This window comes from Nesoenas mayeri, assembly GCF_963082525.1.
Source record: "Nesoenas mayeri genome assembly, chromosome: 18".
Lineage (NCBI taxonomy): Eukaryota > Metazoa > Chordata > Aves > Columbiformes > Columbidae > Nesoenas > Nesoenas mayeri.
In genome coordinates, this window is record NC_137566.1 from 3,459,461 (window position 1) to 3,477,568 (window position 18,108).

Consider the following 18,108-nt stretch of genomic DNA (forward strand, 5'->3'; position numbering starts at 1 on the left):
CCTCTATTCCCATCTACACCCTGCAGCACCAGGCAGAGATCAGCCAGAAACACCTATCTGGAGATGCTTTCCTTATATTCCCAATATTATCATCTACAAATCGTAATGAAAGCAAATTGAAACCCTAGAAACTGAACACACACAGCCCCAAAATGGTAAGAAAGCCCACAGACACTCCAAACTTAACCCAGCCTTGCAATCCACACACATGCTGGCACAGAGGTTGTTTTCCACGGGAGATACAGACCTGCCTGTATCTCCGCTCCGAGCACACCTTGCAGAGTCCATTGAAGCGGTTCATGGCTGGAAAACCCTAAACTCGCCGTTAGCCCATGAAAGCCCCGTCTCCCGAAGCAGCCGTGATCCCGATCTCCTCGTATCACACGAGTGTGGAACAAACCCCAGTCAAACTGGCATGACCGCCCATGGGAACCCAGCTCCGCAGAAGAATGGCAGGAAACCACCTTTCACCTCCCCGGCCCCTGTCTGTGCCGTATGCCGCTCTACGATAAGCCAGAGGGCTTCCTGAGAACCCTGACAGACAAGGAAGAGAGAGAGTTTTTATATTAAAATTCCTGTCAACTATTTAGTATTCCCTAGTCCCTGCTCTGTTGATGTGGCTTTTGTTCCCGCGGCATTCTTCAGCCGCACAGAGCACTTTGTTATTGCAACGTTCTCACAAACACTGTGAAGATGTTTAAGCGGCGTTTCACAGGCACCGGCTATGCGAGCTTCACTTCATTAAAAAGACGCCTGCACTCATTACGCTCATAAAGGGTAAGAGAGATTTTAAAAAAAGAAAAAGCAGAGTTTGTTTTTGAAAGCACAGACCCAGAGGATACGCGCATCCCAGCGCTTTGTGCTCACAAAGTCACAGGGGGGGAAGCTGAGAGGTCAACTGAATTGCACTCATGGTGTAATTTTGGAATGAAAGACACACTCTTAACCCAGCCAGCAAGAGGGCAAAAAGCAGGACTCGGCGCGTCCGCACCGTGCAGCCCCGGCTGCCAGCGCTGTGGCAAAACCCCTTGGAGATGAGGTTGCAATGCAGAAGAAAGTACCTTCCACACTCCAGCACGGGGATGGAAAAGAGAGGAAAGGCTCAAGGGAACCAAAGCCCCGGCTCCCTCACGCGGCAGCAGGGGTGGCAGGGCCAGGGGTGCTGGGGACGAGCGCGAGGAGCCCCAGTGCTCCCGCGGGAGCCGGTAGGGCCGGCCAGGGCTGCTCCGCACGGTCCCCGCCTGCCGCAGCGCCGGGCCAGGGCTGGAAGGAGGATCCGTCTTCCTTCCCAGCCACCATCTTTCAAGTCCGTGGCGACTGTCGGAGAGGAAGGGAGGAGAGGGGCGCTGGCTTTGTTTGTCTTGCTCAATTCTACACTTTAAAACAAATAACTGAAAATGCAGCTGAGGGAAGCAGCAAAGCGGAATTCGGCACAGATAAATCACGGGGCCGGCTGAGCCCCATTTCCGATGCAGGCCATGTGTTTGTGTTCCCATTTCCCACCCTCGCCTTTCCCATAAATCACTGAAGCTCCACTATGGGCCTTTTTCTTCCCAGAGCAAAGGGCCCTGGAAGGAGGAGGGGAGCAGACGCACCCGTCCACGGAGACACGGAGCCGGCCAGGACTGATGCTGTGCGGCAGGCAGCCGGCCAGCCCCGTCCCCATCACGTCCAGTCCCCATCGCTCCCAGACAACGGCTGCTGCTTTGTCTCTGTGGCAATACACTACAAAAACAGGTGGGCCCTGAATGGCAAGGGGGAGCGAGCGTGGGGTTACTACCCACATCACCCACCTCCATCATTTGGTCCTTGATGAGAGTAACTAATTGCCTATAAAAGCCACGGTGTTGACAAGGAGACTGACACAGCTCCCACCTCAGCATCACCCGCACCAACACTCTGTCCCTCGGCTCGTTTGAAGCCCCTGCGTGCTGCCAGCCAGCCCCCAACCACACGTCTCCACAGCCTGGTGGGTCCCAGCCCTGTCACACCCACCTTCAGCTGCTCCATGCTCGCAGCATCCTCGCTCTCCTGCGCTGCACCCTGGCTCCCCGGCACCATCTCTGGAAGATAAATAAAATGGTAAAGGCCATATGAGCCCAACAGCATATCTCCTGACAACCCCTCTCCCCCCACACTGCATCTACACACTTATATATGAGATCTTTCCATGGCATGGGCACATCTCTTCCAGGCTGCGGGTGGCTGCACACCTGGGCCAGGCACCGCTGTCCCACCCTGCTCTGTGCCAGCCTGGAACACAGGAGGTTCCACTTAAATACAAGAAGCAACTTGTTCCTGGTGAGGGTGGCAGAGCCTGGCCCAGGCTGCCCAGGGGGTTGTGGAGTCTCCTTCTCTGCAGACATTCCAACCCGCCTGGACACCTTCCTGTGTAACCTCATCTGGGTGTTCCTGCTCCATGGGGGGATTGCACTGGATGAGCTTTCCAGGTCCCTTCCAACCCCTGACATTCTGGGACTCTGTCCTCCTCACCCTGGCAGCACAGCAAGGAGACCAGGGAAGGAGGAGCAGCTCCCACCATCCTGCACAGACCCCAGGAGCCACAGTCCAGCTGCGGGATCAGCCCCAGGCCTGAGATGCAGGAATCAGCACAATGAAAGGCCCAGCAAGAGGGAGAGACATGGCTGCAAAGCTGGGGTGCCCCCAGAGCCCCAGACAGCCGCAGGTGAGCAGGAGTGAGGGCTGAAGGGCAGAGCTCAGTGCCTGGGCAGTGCCCACTGAACTGGCCAGGATCTCCCCGACGCTGATCCTTTGGGACCCCGGTGCTGTCGCAGAGATGGAAAGTGCCCACAGGGGAGAGCTGCCTCATGCTGGGGGCTGCTCCCCACCAGCACATGAGCCGACACGAGGTGACTCCTCATCTGAACCTTGCCAGCTTTCCCTGGGACATCCCAGGGGACACACACACCTCTGCTCTGCTTCAGCCGCCGCGTGGCCACCTTCAAGTGCTTGGTCCTGCCCAGGTCCTCCCCGAGGAGGTAGTACCAGTCGCTGATCTCCTGCGTGGGAGGAAAGCAGCTGTGGATGGAGGGGCAGATCCTCACCCCCATTTAAGCCAGTCTGGTTGCCCATAACCCCACTGCAGGAGCTGCCCCAGGCCCATATGTAGAGGCTGCCCAGATGTATTTGCACACAGAGGCACAGCCTGGAGTCCTTCTCTTGGGATACGGCACCAGCTAAAATGCCATCCCTCCTGCAAGGAGGGACCAAGATCCACTGAAGTAACAAGCTTCTAGGTTTGTAGAGAAATACAAGGTGCAGAAAAACAGCAAGTCTCCAGTAAAACTGCCCATACTGTGTTTGAGCAGCTGGCGGTCTCGCAGGGAGACATAGCTCCAGCCTCATCCCCAGAGGAGTACACCCAAACCTGCCTCCAGCAGTGCTGGGCGCTCCTCAGGGGCTCCCCTTGCCCTGTCCCATACCCATGGGCCAGGACAGCGCAGGGGACAGAGGTGACCTGGGCCATCCCTCGCCTCCCTCCCAGGCAGCGGCCGGGATCTCCCCGCGCTCCCCAGGCAGCTGACAGGAGCTGGGGGACCAACCACCTGGACCAAGACCAGGAGTCAGTTGGGCCTGCAGGAACCACGTTCCCAGCGGCCAGAGGAAGGGACCCACTTTAAAATGAGTGTTTTAAATCCACAGTGAGGAAACTGAGGAGAGGGAAGGATACTCCAGCAGCATCACACAGCACCCAGGAAACAGGGCCAGCTCATCTCAGCCCCAGCTGAGGTCCCACGCACCCCCAGCATCCTCCTGCCAGAGCAGGGCGTTGTGCACATCGACACCATGGACTCCATCCCTCTGCACACAACAACATCTCCCAAAGCTCACTGCCGAAGCCTGACAAGGAGGGGACATCTTTGTGGAGAACAAACATGACCAGAGCAGAGTGTCTTCCTGGGGAGAGCTGCAGTTTAGAGCTGCTCTGCCCAGATCTCTTCACTGTTCTAACAAAGCTGGATCTCGCTTGTGCAGATTCCAGAGGAGGCCATGCTCAAACTACCTCTTGGCCTCTTCTCAGGTCACTGCTACAAATAACTCATTTTTACCTTTTTGCTAGGGAGCAAATTTCCACATCTCAGGTGATGTATTAACACAAACCGCTTCGCTTGCTAAGATGCTCTGATGCTTCTGTGCTGACAACAGAGCAGGGCTGTCAGGGATGAAATCCCCAACCCCTGGCAGCTGGGATGAACATTTCTGCGTTTCAGTGGGTTGATGGGCGTCAGCTATTTCAGCAGCAGCCTTGCAGGCTTCGTTAGAACAGCAAACCCTGCTGATGTGTATTACCAGGCAGCAGCCAGGCTGGGGCAGCAGTACTGTGACCAAACCTGCAGCAGTGGGGACACAGATTGTGGCTGGGGCACAGCCTGGCAGCACTGCTGTCCCTGGGAACAGCCCAATGTCTCTGCGTGTGCACTCTGCCCATCACCTCAGCTGAACCCCCAGCTGCTGAGCGCAGAGAATCGGGCAGAGCCCTCAGAGGAGTGTGTCTCCACCACCCAGCAGCCACTTGTTAGATGTGACACGTGCCAGTGAGGTTGACTCCATCTCCTGTCCCCAGGCAGCACTCGCTGGGGCTGCCTCTCTGCACCCCCAACTGCTGCTTTTCTCTTTGTGTCCCTGCAGAAGGGAGTGATGGTCCCATGTCCCAAGATCCTTCTTCATCTCTGTCTCCCATAGTCACACCAACACCAGTCTCCCAGTGGCCATCCATACTGGGAATGGGATCAGGGAACTCCCTGGGCACCTTCAGAGCATCTTTGTCCCATGGTGCAAGAAGCCTGCTCCTGCCCTGAGGGTGACAACATCCACACACCGACCCGAAAAAGGCACCCATTCCACACACTGCGCCCCAGCACAGAGGTACCTTGTCCAGGGTCAGGAGGGACTTGACACCGAAGCTCATGCAGCCGATCAGTTCGCTCTGTCTGCGGGAGAGCCAGAGACCATCAGCACGTGCTTGTTCACAACTCCCAGGGGACCAGCTCCCCACATGCAGCCCTTTCCCAGAACACCCCAAATATCCCCCTCTGCTGGGAGGACAGGCTGAGAGAGTTGGGGTGTTCAGCTGGAGAAGAGAAGCTCTGGGGAGACCTTAGTGTGGCCCTTCCAGATAAGGGCCAATAAGAAATATGGGGCTGGATAAGGGGCCGATAAGAAAGATGGGGACAGACTTTTAGCAGGGCCTGTTGTGATAGGACAAGGGGTGATGGTTTTAAACTAAAGGAGGGAGATTTGGGCTGGACATGAGGAAGAGATTCTTGACCCTGAGGGTGGTGAGAGCCTGGCCCAGGTTGGCCAGAGAGGTGGTGGATGAACCATCCCTGGAGACATCCCAGGCCAGGCTGGACGGGGCTCTGAGCACCCTGAGCTGGTGAAGATGTTCCTGCTCATGGCAGGGGGGGCACTGGGGGAGCTGGGAAGGTCCCTTCAACCCAAACTATTCTGTGATTCTGTGACCTCTGCCCATGCTGGGAGCCAGGCAGTGCCCAGGCTCTGCCTCCCTCTCCAGGCAGGAGCAATCCTGGTGTAACCACACAGCTCAGTAGGTGCTCACCAGCACAGGCCGCCCTGGGGAACGACCCTGGCTGAGGCATCCCACCAGCAGGTCACAGTCCTGTTGCTCAGCTCCCCAATGTCACCAGCCACAGCCTCTGTTCAGGGCAGCTCCCTTGGGGAGCTCACGTGGGGTGGCCAGAGCAGACAGCAGGTTTGCTGCCGCATCAGGCCCATTTGAAACAGATGGTATGGCAGGCTGGCAGCCCCTTACCTGGAATTTCTCTCTCTGTTCCAGACTGTGATCAGGAGGCGTTTCTGCTCATCCTCCTCTTGCACTGGGCTGTAACAAGCAGAGGAGACAGCTCGTGAGCACGCATCTTCCCCAGCAGCGCTCAGCAAGGGCTGCCCTCGCAGCCAGGGCCTCCTCATCCTCCTCAGAGCCAGGTTTTCTCACCCCAAATGGTCACCTTCTCAAAGGAGCCACCCTTGCACTAATTCTCTCGTTCCTCACAGAAAGCTGCACAGGGATGTGACATCTCTGGGGCAAGTGCTGGGGACATCGCTCAGGTGGTTTAATGGGAACAAAATTTTGCAGAAAGACACACTTCCAATATCAAAGGGTAAAATGCAAGGAATGTGCCACAGTTCACACTCTGAAACAACCATCCTGTGCCAAATTAAATGCCATAGGGGGACAGAGGTCTGACACAGGCTGATTAGCCAGCGAAACAAGCTTTACCAAAACACAATAGCTCCTTTCCCATGCAGGATCATGCTGTAGCTATAGGAAATCCTTTTACCTTCCTCATTCACACTGATGCCCATACTATTGCAGGTGTAAGGTCTAGGAAATGGAGCGTGTTTGCCCAACTCCTGCCCAGCAAGAAAGTCCAAGTGTGCAGGAGCGCCACTGCCATGCTGCGTGCTGACAGCTTTGTGAGCCTCCGCAGAGCTCTGCCCAAAAGTTCAAGGCATTTCAGCTATAAAAAACAGTAGAATAATGTCTGTCACTCCTCATCTCAGCAGCAGACCTGCTCATGCATGATGTGTGTTTGTTATAGACCATAATGCTAAAGCAAACACAGGGTCTTGGCTTCGAGAGGGAATCCCCGGACAGCGGTCGTGTGTGTCCCCCAACGTGAACACAGCGCTGACAGATGGGCCAGAGCCTCCCCTGCCCTGTCATACTCACAAAACAAAGTGCTCGTGGAACACAGGATTTTTGCTGTCTGGCACAGTCTTCGTCTTTTGCCTGCACTTCCAGTCAGCATCTGGCACGATCGACGTCTTTACAGAGGAAAACAAGCAGCATGTTAGCACTCAAAGCAAGCGCTGGCACCCAGCTGCCACCTCAGCCGCTGTGGTGGCCGGAGACCAGCATGGCCACTGTTATGGATGGTTGAGCCTTGGAGATCCAGTGGAGCCCGTGCTAATGCGTGCTTTAGATCATTTCACCCTATGTACGTCAAGTCATTGCATTACAACACCCCCTGGGGCAGGGGAGGGAAGGAAAAGAGCAGAAAAATCAAGGACTGATGCACACAAACGCTGCTGGCTGGTCTCTGACTTGCAGTCCCCTGGTAGGGGAGATGCTTCCTGCATGGTGCACACCACCAGCCCTTGGCAGCCAGGGGGATGCTCTTGCACAATTAAATTAAACAGAAGTCAGTTTCAGAATATACATGAGGCCTTGGTACTTATTTTTAAATGTTCTTTAAGCTTCAATGATTCATAGGTGCATTTTGGTTGGAGGAGACCCTGAAGATCACTGAGTCCAGCCATAACCTAACTCTGGCACTAACCCATGTCCCTAAGAGCCTCAGCTATATGTGTTTTAAACCCCTCCAGGGATGGTGACTCCAGCACTGCCCTGGGCAGCCTGTTCCAATGCCTCACAGCCCTTTCTGATTGTTTGCTGCTACTTTTATCCACAGTCATGCTGAATAGAAGCTACGGCTAAATGGAAAGTTAAATGTATTATTGCTCTTGCCTCCCATTGGGATGCATCCCACTGGGTTGACACAGCCCTTAGCAAGGTCCCATCCTGCACTTTTCTGGGTCCACACAGACACTGTGCCAACCAAACCAGCACTGGGCAAGAGAGCAGCTGCCTCCCTGCATGCTGGGGATGCTGAGCCAGATGAGGACAGAGGAGGAAGGGGAAGAGACAGGCAGCCCAGAACATGCTTGGAAGAGCCAAACCCAAAACCCAAGAAAGCCAAAGCTCCCTGAGCAAAGCCCCAGGAAAACCCACCTTCACGTAGGAGTCGCATGTCCGGCACTCCTTGCCCATCAGCCCTTTTGCTTCCATGACTGGAAAGGAAACAAATCAATCAAGCCCCAAAGCGGCAGGGAAAGCATCTTCAAACACCGCAGTGCTCTGTTCAATGGGGTGTCCTGTCCTCGTGGGGCCGAACACGCCTCCTACTCCATCAGGATCCGCACGCAGCTCCCCAGCAGCCTGGTCTCACTGGGCACCCACAGCCAGGTGAAGCGATTTATCATGTTTTTTGCCTTTAATACAACTGTGCTATAAATACAAGAATCTATGGGTGAGGTTGGCAGCAGATGCAGTTCAGCATCCGGCTGGCAAATGGCATTTTGTTTGCCTGACTTGACACAGTTCTGGGCTCCCTGCCCCGGAGCCAAATGTATCATCAAATTAAATATCAACGGGCACATCCTGATGGCAGCTCTGCCAGCAGAGACTCACCATTGCCCCATGGTGGGGAACAGTGGGTTCCCAGCCCCACGGCTGGAGGCAACAGATGCGCAGCAGAGTCGCGATTGCCCAGGACAGGCTGTGAGAACAAGGCTGAGCTCCGTCCTAACAAGCCCAGCAAGGCAGCAGTGCCCTTTCTAACACACACCACTAAAGCTGCAGTGCAACAGTTCCCCAGGACCTGCCTCAAGGCTGTGAAGAAGCCACCATCCCAGGTGCATCACTCTCCGGTACCCAGCAGCGGCAGCCAGGCCTGAGTCCCCAAAGAAGGAGAAGCATCTTTTGTCCCCCAGGAAACGTGCCATGGTGTAAGGGACAGCAACCCTGGCCTGGACCAGGTGAAATACTTCTATTGAAGAAATAATGCTGGTCTTAAAAAATTGCAGTGTTTGGAGGTAACTGAATGATTTAGAAGTCCTGACAAATGTCACAAATGGTATTGGCCAATGTAAAAGATGTTTCAGAGGAGATAAAGCACTTCAGATTTTCTTTTCCAAATTATATTTGCTTTTCCTTCTTTTCACATAGAGTTAAAGAAAAAGAATTTATACACATGGATGCAAAAGACACCATGATCATCTGCAAATGAACATCTCTAGAAATCTCAGTTTAGCCTGTACATCAACGAGCCCCCATCATGCTGCTCCATCACAGAGCTGCTCCCAACAGCTTTCACAAAGCTCCAAAGAGTTTGAAGAACAGGCACCACTGTGCTGTCCCCATCACCAGCCCAGCATGACACTGGGGCCACCTCCCCACATGTCCCACAGAGACACTCACTGTGCAGCACCAGGGTCCGGTCCCGCACCTCGACAGACAGCTTCAGCTGGCCTGGGGAAGGAGAGGAGGGATGGTGAAGGAGAAATGAAGGAGGCAGGGCTGGCACAGCTCCCCCCACATCCCTGAGGCCCCAAACCCATCCTGGTCCCCACCCCAGGCACGGGCATCACTCAGGGGCCAAGGGGAAAATCAGGGAGAAAACATTTTCTGCTACCAAGCAAGTCACAGAATCCCAGAATGTCAGGGGTTGAAGGGCCCTGGAAAGCTCATCCAGTGCAATCCCCCCATGGAGCAGGAACACCCAGATGAGGTTACACAGGAAGGTGTCCAGGCGGGTTGGAATGTCTGCACAGAAGGAGACTCCACAACCCCCTGGGCAGCCTGGGCCAGGCTCTGCCACCCTCACCAGGAACAAGTTTCTTCTCATATTTCAGTGGAACCTCCTGTGTTCCAGTTTGCACCCATTGCCCCTTGTCCTGTCACTGGTTGTCACCAGAAGAGCCTGGCTCCATCCTCCTGACACTGCCCCTTTCCATATTGATCCCCAGGAATGAGTCCCCCCTCAGTGTCCTCTTGTCCAGCTCCAGAGCCCCAGCTCCCTCAGCCTTTCCTCACACGGGAGATGCTCCACTCCCTGCAGCATCTTGGTGGCTGCGCTGGACTCTCTGCAGCAGTTCCCTGTCCTGCTGGAACTGAGGGGCCACAGCTGGACACAAGATTCCAGGTGTGGTCTCCCCAGGGCAGAGCAGAGGGGCAGGAGAACCTCTCTGACCTACTGACCACCCCCTTCTAACCCACCCCAGGTCCCATTGGCTTCCTGGCCACAAGGGCCCAGTGCTGGCTCATGGTCACCCTGCTGTCCCCAGGACCCCCAGGTCCCTTTCCCCTACACTGCTCTCCAACAGGTCATTCCCCAACTTATACTGGAAAAAATGTAAAAACATCCCAGGAATACCCCAATACTGTTTTCTTCAGCACACAGTAAATTCCACCGGCATAAGGCACAAGCCCATGGCAGAGGGAAGTCAGAGCAGCAGGATGAAGAGTTGCTGTGGGATGAATTAACCCCAGTGTAACAGGGGGATGCAGCTGTTCAAATCCTCCCCCCAGCCCAGACCCAGCTTCCCCGCTGCCTCCATCACTGTCACCCATCACCAGCACTGTCGAGCAGAGAAGATGCAGTGACAAGGACTAACACAGCACAAATCTACCCCCCAGGAATGGGAGCACGGCAAGAGCTCCCACGTTGCAGCCTCCTGCATTTCCTGAGGACCCCAGATGGGACGGGCTGCTGAGCAGACAGGTCATCCCCTAAAACCAGGAGTCAATATTTGCTTTAATCTGGGATTAAACAAGAATGGTTTCAGTCATGTGTTTTGACACTGAATAATTGTCAGGTGGCCAACAAGGCCAGAAGCAGCCAAACCCCAGGGAACAGCAACGCTCATCGTCCTGCAATCCCTCTGTCGCAGACCCGGGGGGACTGGGACCAAACAGAACCTGGCTCCTGGTGACGCAGCCCCCGGGGAACTGCCTGGCTCCCAGTGTAACAGCACTGAGAGCTCCTGATGGAGGAGAAGGTGGTAGGGGAGAGCTGGGAGTAGCTACGTGGAAGAAACCCAACTTTGGAGCAGGTGTGGATGGAGATCCCCCCACTCCCGGTGTTCTGCCTTACCCATAGCCGCCCACTGAGTCAGGACCTGCCTGGGTGCCCGGCTCCCCATCGGCATCGTGAGCAGAGTGAGGAGCGCAGTTGAGATCAAAGGCAGTCATTAGGAGGCCAAAAGACCAGATCTTAATGAGAGCACAGGGGCTCTGTCCCTCAAAAGGGCAGAGAACACAGGAGAGAGAGAGATTTCAAGGCGCCAAGACCTGGTGCTTGGAGCAAATGATGGGATCTTCCTTGGAGCAGGAGGTTGATCTGAGTTGTTACAGGACCACAGACAGCCATGAAGGAGAACACTTCTCCGCACATGGACTGGTAGAGCACAGCAGCAAGAGCTCACCGTGGGACCCAGCAGTGCCTGGCGGGTGCTGCGGAGCCCTGTGCAGCTCAGCAGGCAACACTTCCACCCGTCAGAGCCTTTGCAGCTCACAGAAGTGAAAGGGGAAGGGAGAGCTCAGAACAGAGAGAGGAGGTGGGAGGGATGAAGCCAGAGAAGCATCAAACCAGAGTAAGTCAGTTCAGCTGGAGCATCCTCCTGGGGAATTGCTCTCAGTGTGGACTATGCAGGCAGATTCAACCTCTGTGTTCATGAACTTGGGACAGGCTCAGCTGAAACCCTGCTTAGGCAGGCCTCTGAGTCCAGAAACCCCTCGAAGAGGTGCAAGGACAAAAAGCAGGATTATTTATAAAGAAAGAACAAAGGAAGGAGCATCCCAAACACACCTTTGGCAGGTGACACGTAAAGCCACCACCTGAAAACACAGCGCCCTCAACTGCAGAAGAACTCACGCTCTGTGCAGAGGTGAGAGCCCTTCAGCAGAGCTGGGAATCAAACCCAGCGCTTGCACAGCTCCAAACAAATCCTGCAGGTCCTGCTGCTTTTTCAAACAGCTGTGCCAGATCCCTAAGCTCCCTCCTCTCATCTGGAGCTGCGAGTTGCGATTTTCAGCGCTGCCTGGACCCACCTACCAGCAACCAACTCGCAGCACTGGAAACCCAAGTGGTTGCAGACCCTGCGCGGGAGCTCAGCACCCGGGAGAGCCGCACGTGTGAACCCGCTGAGCGAGGGACGGGGACGGGTCACTGGGCAGCAGCTCAGCCCTGCCAGCTCACTCACAGCTATACACTCGCTTTCCCATGCACTAGCGACTCTGCATCAGCCCGAAAATCCATCCACAATGCTCAGGCTGGCACGAAGACTCAGCCGACAGCATCTTCCAGGGTGGCGGTGACACGCTGGGGTGTGCAGCCCCTCTGATCACCTTCCCAAGGGGGTCCAAGGAGCTGCCGCCTGCCAGCTGGGATACGATGTGCAGATTTTCAGGGTGACGCAGGGTCTGAAATCTGTGTAATTGCTCCAGACCAACCCAAAACTAAACGTTTCCCTATGTTCTGCGAGAATCAAAAGTCCAAAAGCATTAGCACAACATTTCATTCAGTCCAAAGCAAAATATCCCAGTTTGACTTGTTTTCCAGCTCACAAAAAAAAAAACAAAACAAAACAAAGGCTTGTAAACACCATTTATGGACACCTAAACATCTTCCAAATTCAAAACCAACATTTCATTTTGCAGAAGATGCACCCAAGGGCTTAGGTTTGCTGGGGTGTGGATATCTTAAGGGATTGTTTAACCTGAAACAGCTCAGAGAACTCATTTTTCACTCAAAAAACCCACAGAATTTTTAAATCTCGCTCCAGCTCAAGTGTGTGTCCATGTGTGCATCTGCGTGTTTGGGAGCACACATCTGTGCAGATGTGGAAATGCAAGTCTTTATCTGCATGGGCACATGTGCAAGGTGAGAAAGCAAAGACAATCCAGGTGAGGTAAATCAGAACAGCGCTACTGAAGCCAACACTGATTTACAACAGGGACAATATTGTCCCCTGGTGCCATCATGCCACCCCAGCCTTTTGGACCAAGACTTTAACCCTTCCGCTATCTCCAGATCGCTGACACTGTGGGAACCTTTGCGCTGCTCCACTATTAGCATGTAACAACCGTTACAACACAAAAGCAAAATGTCCCCATCTAACCAAGCGTGACAAGGAGTCAGCCCGGTAATGAATGGGCTCTGGGGAGGAGAAAGAAGCTTTTGTGCTGGGAAATTCGAGGGGAGGAAGCTCTGTGCTCAGCCCTGGGGATGGCTGGGGCCACTCCTGGGGGACACACGGGGACAAGGCTCCTGCACAAGGAGGGATCAGGTCAGACGAGCTGTGGCCTCGTGCATCGCGTGCAGCGCTGCTGCTCTGGCACCTGTGTCACAGGTGACACCAGAGGAGAGCAGGGAGAAAATGGGCATTTTGGCCTTTTTCAGAAATATCACAAATTGGCCCCAGTAGAAAGGATTTGGGAGTATCAGTGGGAACGAGCCTCTCCTTCCTGTGGGGAACAGGTGACATCCCTGTCAATGCGTTAGCTCCCATGATCTCCAAAGCACATGAAGTGACAAACCACCCACCCCAGGACACCCCAGCCAGCCCGTCTGATCCCAAAGGGCTCCCAGCCGGCTCATGCCAGGGGAGCGCTCAGCAGCTTTGGAGCAATTCCAGAGCCTGCGTGGGGCTGGGAACAGAGAGGAAAGCTGCTGTCAGAAAGAGCTGACCCAGCAGGAGCTGGTGGGAGGGATGTGCTGTCCCAGCATCTGCACATGGACAGGCTCAAGAGCAGCAGTCACACCTTCTCAGACCGCAGGGGCTGAAACACAACCCCTATATCAAGACAAGTTCTTGGGCTGCATTTTCACCTTATTCTGAAGCAGAGAGTCAGAGAAACTAGAGGTACTAGAGAGAGAGAGCAGAGGAGCTGGTGAGGGGCTGGAGCACAAGTGTGATGGGAGCGGCTGAGGGACCTGGGGGGTTCAGCTGGAGAACAGGAGCTGAGGGGAGACCTTCTGATCTCTGAACTGCCTGAAAGGAGCTTGGAGCCAGGGGGGTCGGGCTCTGCTCCCCAGGAACAAGCGCCAGGAGCAGAGGAAACGGCCTCAAGTTGCGCCAGGGGAGGCTGAGGTTGGATCTGGGAACAATTTCTTCCCCAAAGGGCCGTGGGGCATTGGAACAGGCTGCCCAGGGCAGTGCTGGAGTCACCATCCCTGGAGGGGTTTAAAAGGCACTTAGATGAGGTTCTCAGGCACATGGTTTAATGCTAGTTAGGTTACTGTTGGACTCTATGATCCTGAGGGTCTCTTCCAACTGAAATGATTCTGTGATTCTAAATGTTATTCCCTAGATTTACCTCTTTCTACACATCCTTAACATGAACTAAGGGAAACAGTGTCAGCAGAGGTGCCTGACACAGCTTCTCCAGGTCACCTGTGTTCCATGAAGGTTCATGTAAATGAAAATAGGAGCAGAGAAAGGCCAGAGGGAGACAAAAGAGAAGACAGCTCCTCTCACAACAGGACCCATAACCCCCTTCACAGGGAGCAGGCTCAGCGGGGCTGGCAGGGCTCAGCACCCAGACCCTGTCCATCTGGACCCCACAGGGCAGGAGAGGCAATTTGAGCCGCTGAACAAAGCTGGCACCAGGAGAACAGGGAAAATCCGGGTACAAACAAGCACCAGCTGGTAAGTAAACAGGTTCCCACCCATGAGAGAAGTCTGCCAGGCCAAGGGAGGGGACACATGAATGGTGGTGTCCTTTGGGAGCAAACCCAGCAGGCAGGAAAATCTGTCCCTTACTGATCATCGCTGACAAATGGAAAATTTGAGGATGTTCTCCTTAAATGCTTTTCTGTTTTATTGCAGGAAAAATGCAGGTTTCACCCTGGCTGGGACACCCAAGAGCCATCAGCGTACATGGCAAGGGGAATTCTGACCAGAGGAAAGTAATGTCAGGTAAGTGCCTGGATGAGAGGTCCCCATGGCATGAGGCAGAGCACCCCGAGATCACCATGGACAACTTGGGGCCCTGGCACCAGCCTTTCCCAGGACCTGGGTCACCCACAGAGCTGCTGGCCCTGCCACTGCTCTTCCCTCCTGCTCAGAGCACCCAACACCAGGTCTTGTCAGCGATGGTCAGCCCATGAAGGGAACTGCAGCTGCAGAGGTGATGCTTGGTTACCGATCCAAGAGGCATCACAAACCTCACAATATTTGGCACAAATAAGTCCTGCAAAGATAGGAGGATTTCATCTTCCAGGCTGTCCTGAACAGTTTGATGTTAACAAGTCAAAAGGCAGAGGGAGCAGCATCCCTGGCTGCCCAGGGAAGGGATGTCCTGCTCCACTCTCTGCTGCCCTGCAGCCTCTTCAACAGCCCATTGCACAATTGCCCACCCTGCTCACTAAAACAAGCAAGAGCTTTTTGAAAGAGTTTTTGAAAGAAAATGGCTGCATAAGTGACACCCAGGAAGGGCACCCAGCTTCCCTCTGCGCAGGACGGCTGCTGACAACCACAACCAATGGCCAGTGTTAACAGTTGGAGTCAATGATCTTAAAGGTCTTTTCCAACCAAAATGATTCTAAGATTCTACAACATTTGCTGCCAAACTCACCAGCTCGCAGGTGGGTGTGCAGGGCTTGCAGCCCAGCCCGCAGAGCCAAGTCACCACCACCCATGGGCTTCTTCAAGCACTCACAGCAAAACTGAGGCAGCCCCAGGAAAACCCACGAGGAGCAGAGAAGGGAACTGGGACTCTGCCCTAAGGGGTGTTTGGGCTCTGCACAGGAATCCCAGCTCCTGCCCATCCAGGGGTGCAAAACCACCTGGGTATTCGACACCCGGCTGACCACAGCAGCACGCCTTGGCCGCAGCAGCTTGATTTCAGGGTGCTCTCCAGTTTGCCAGCTCGATGGAGCCACATATTATTCCAGCTCAGCGAGGCAGATGCAAGCAGGCTGCTGCTCAGTGTTAATGCCTTTGTGGAACAGCTCTCCAGCCCGTTCCTACCAGCCAGGCGCTGGCCATGACCTGCCACGGCTCCCCATGCTGCACTGGCCACATCCCCCGGGCACCCCCTGCTCACCGGAGCTGCGGGCTCAACGCTTACCAAACGTGGTGAGGTAGAAAGAAGTTCCCAGGGGATCAGCCTGGCGGGTGCAGAGCGAGACTCTGTGGATGTTGCCGGGCTCCATGGCAGGACACTCCTAATTAGCCAGTAATTGGAGCTTTCCCAGCCTAGCCCGGGAAAGCCAAACAGCCGTTTAAGCCGGGAGTGACAGGCAGCCGGGTTTCCATGGGACATGCGTCCAACCGCCGCACGTTTGAACGGCGCGGCTCCCATTGGCCCCGCGGATTTGAACAGGGACCGCACCTGCCTGAGCAAACAGGCCGAGCCCCGCGCCGCAGCCATGTGCAAGGACACAGGCAGCGCTCCGCAAACCCCAGATCCGCACCGGCACCGTCCCACAGCCACCCTGCTGATGCACCAGGAATGAGTTCCCGGGAAAAGTGGAAAACTTTGCAGCGTTTCCTCTCCCTTGCAGTACGGCAGGCTGTAAGTAACCCCGTGACTGTGCGACCAGGTTTGCCAGCAAAATCTCGGCTGCTTGGGGAACTGCCCCCCCAGAGCAGAAGGGGACAGCAGCATGAAGCAGCTCTGGGGAAATTATTGCAGGCAAGGAAAGGCTGTAAGAGTTGGTCTGTGGGGGTGAGGCAAGAAAGGGAGAGATGGCCAGATAAGGGTTACCTGCTTGGCTCTCATGTGACAAAGAAAGAAGCACACAGCCCCCCAGGCTCGTGGGGTCACTCTGCAAGACCCCAAGCAGACCTTCCCATACCCTAAAGGGTAACAATGCACCCATCAGCTCCAGACAGTGCCCCACAGCTCAGCGGGAGCACCCAGAGCTGAGCACAAGTCCGGAGAGTGGGGAGGAATGATGGAGATGGTTTTGCCATGAAACCCCTCCCCATAGGCTGGGCTGTCGCAGGATCCCTGCAGCCCTGCTCCCCACTGCGCAGGACCCCACAGGGGACTGACCCCTGGCACAGCAGATCTGTCCCCACACTCCCCATGCTGCGGGAAACGCCACACTCAGCGAGGTCTGTTCCTCGTGGCACTGCTGCGAGGCTGCGGGGTCCACAGCAGCACAGGGGGGTCTGGATCAGACCTGTGCGGGCTTTGTGGTTGAGAGCAGCTGATTCACAGATCCCGCTGCCCTGGGCCCAGGCAGAGTTGGGTAACGGGAGAGCTCAGCCTTGACAAGTGAAGGCTGGGAGAGACACGGGTGCAGCCCAGCACAGGGCCACGCTGCCACTGCAGACAGCTGCTGTCAGTGCTGCACAGGCACCTCCATTTCCCAGCCGGCTGAAGTAATACTAAATATACTGACATCTTTGGGATGGAAAAGGACAAGATCTGTAGAGTCCAGGGGACACACACCTCTGCCATTCCTCCCCATGATCATCCCTCCACACGCTCCTGGCCAGCACCGAGTCCCTGGCTGCCCCACAGCCCCGCTCACACTCCCAACACATACCTTTCCCCTTCACTCGCGCGTGGCTGATCTTCCTCCTGCTCCCCAATGGTCCCTTTGACATCTGCAGGGAGGGTTGTACAGCCCCACATCTCCCCTTCGGCAGGGCTGGCAGACGCTCCAGCTCCAGCAACCGGGAACTCTGGCCTGTCCCTGCCAGAGGAAAAAGGAGATGAGGACAGGACACAGCAGGACAGGGAGCTGGGACATGGGGGACACCAGAGGCTCTGCAGCACCCATGGTTTTTACCTGCCACAAGGGTACGTCCCCACCCCGTCCCAGCCTTCCCCAGAAGGCCACGCTGCCAGGTCTCCGCTCCGAGCTTCCCCTGGCCAGCTCTGCACAAACAAGGCCATTCTGTCCCCCAGTGCCCCCTGCCCAGCCCCATCTGGGTGCAGAAGGCAGAGGAGCGATGGCGAGTCACCGGGGCCAGTGTCACAGCAGAACACAGACCCTCAGTCAGAGGGAGTCACCCCTGGCACGTGTCTCAGCTGCACCTTGGCCCTTTACACACCAGCACCAAGTGCATCCTCTGCTCAGCACCGTTATATTTTACTGTATTTAAAACAGTCAACCAGCCCCTTCAGGGTTTAATGAGCCCATGAGCAGCTTTCCAGGACACTGGAGATGCCGCCCAGCTCCTGCCGGGTGTTCAGGACAGTCTTGCAAGGCTCAGATCCAGCTTCCAGTCCACAACCTGAAGCGCTCAGGCTCAGGGCAGCAGGGATGATCTGCACAGGGAGGAACAGGACAGTTTCCTTGTGACCAGCACCCAGCACACCAGCCCCTCCTTGCTCACAGCCAAACCACCACCCAGGAACCTGCAACAGGATCCCTCACTGATGGAGAAAAAAGCGCACAGACCCAGAAACGGGAGCCTGGAGGGAGAGACATCTCCCAGCCACAGCACACAGTGAGGGAACCAGCACGGTCCAGTAACTCTTCAGGGTCAGAAATATCTGGCCAGGCTTCTTCCAGCACATCCTGTCGCACCAGGTGAGAT

General features: G+C 55.4%; 1 protein-coding gene across 2 annotated transcripts in view; it reads right to left on the reverse strand.

The window, feature by feature from the left end:
* RGS3 (regulator of G protein signaling 3) overlaps window positions 1-15,764 on the reverse strand; it is a gene marked incomplete at both ends in the record, with an annotated part of 74,442 nt that extends 58,678 nt beyond the window's left edge. The window contains 7 exons of one of the 2 annotated variants that reach the window (XM_080355996.1): window positions 2,856-3,020; window positions 4,892-4,952; window positions 5,795-5,863; window positions 6,716-6,810; window positions 7,778-7,836; window positions 9,026-9,076; window positions 15,680-15,764. In XM_080355996.1, coding sequence (XP_080212122.1) covers window positions 2,856-3,020; window positions 4,892-4,952; window positions 5,795-5,863; window positions 6,716-6,810; window positions 7,778-7,836; window positions 9,026-9,076; window positions 15,680-15,764 — 585 coding nt within the window. Of the gene's footprint in view, window positions 1-247; window positions 302-2,855; window positions 3,021-4,891; window positions 4,953-5,794; window positions 5,864-6,715; window positions 6,811-7,777; window positions 7,837-9,025; window positions 9,077-15,679 lie in introns of those variants that run through there. The other variant, XM_080355997.1, reaches the window with a different exon arrangement.
* Window positions 15,765-18,108: the final 2,344 nt, after the last annotated feature.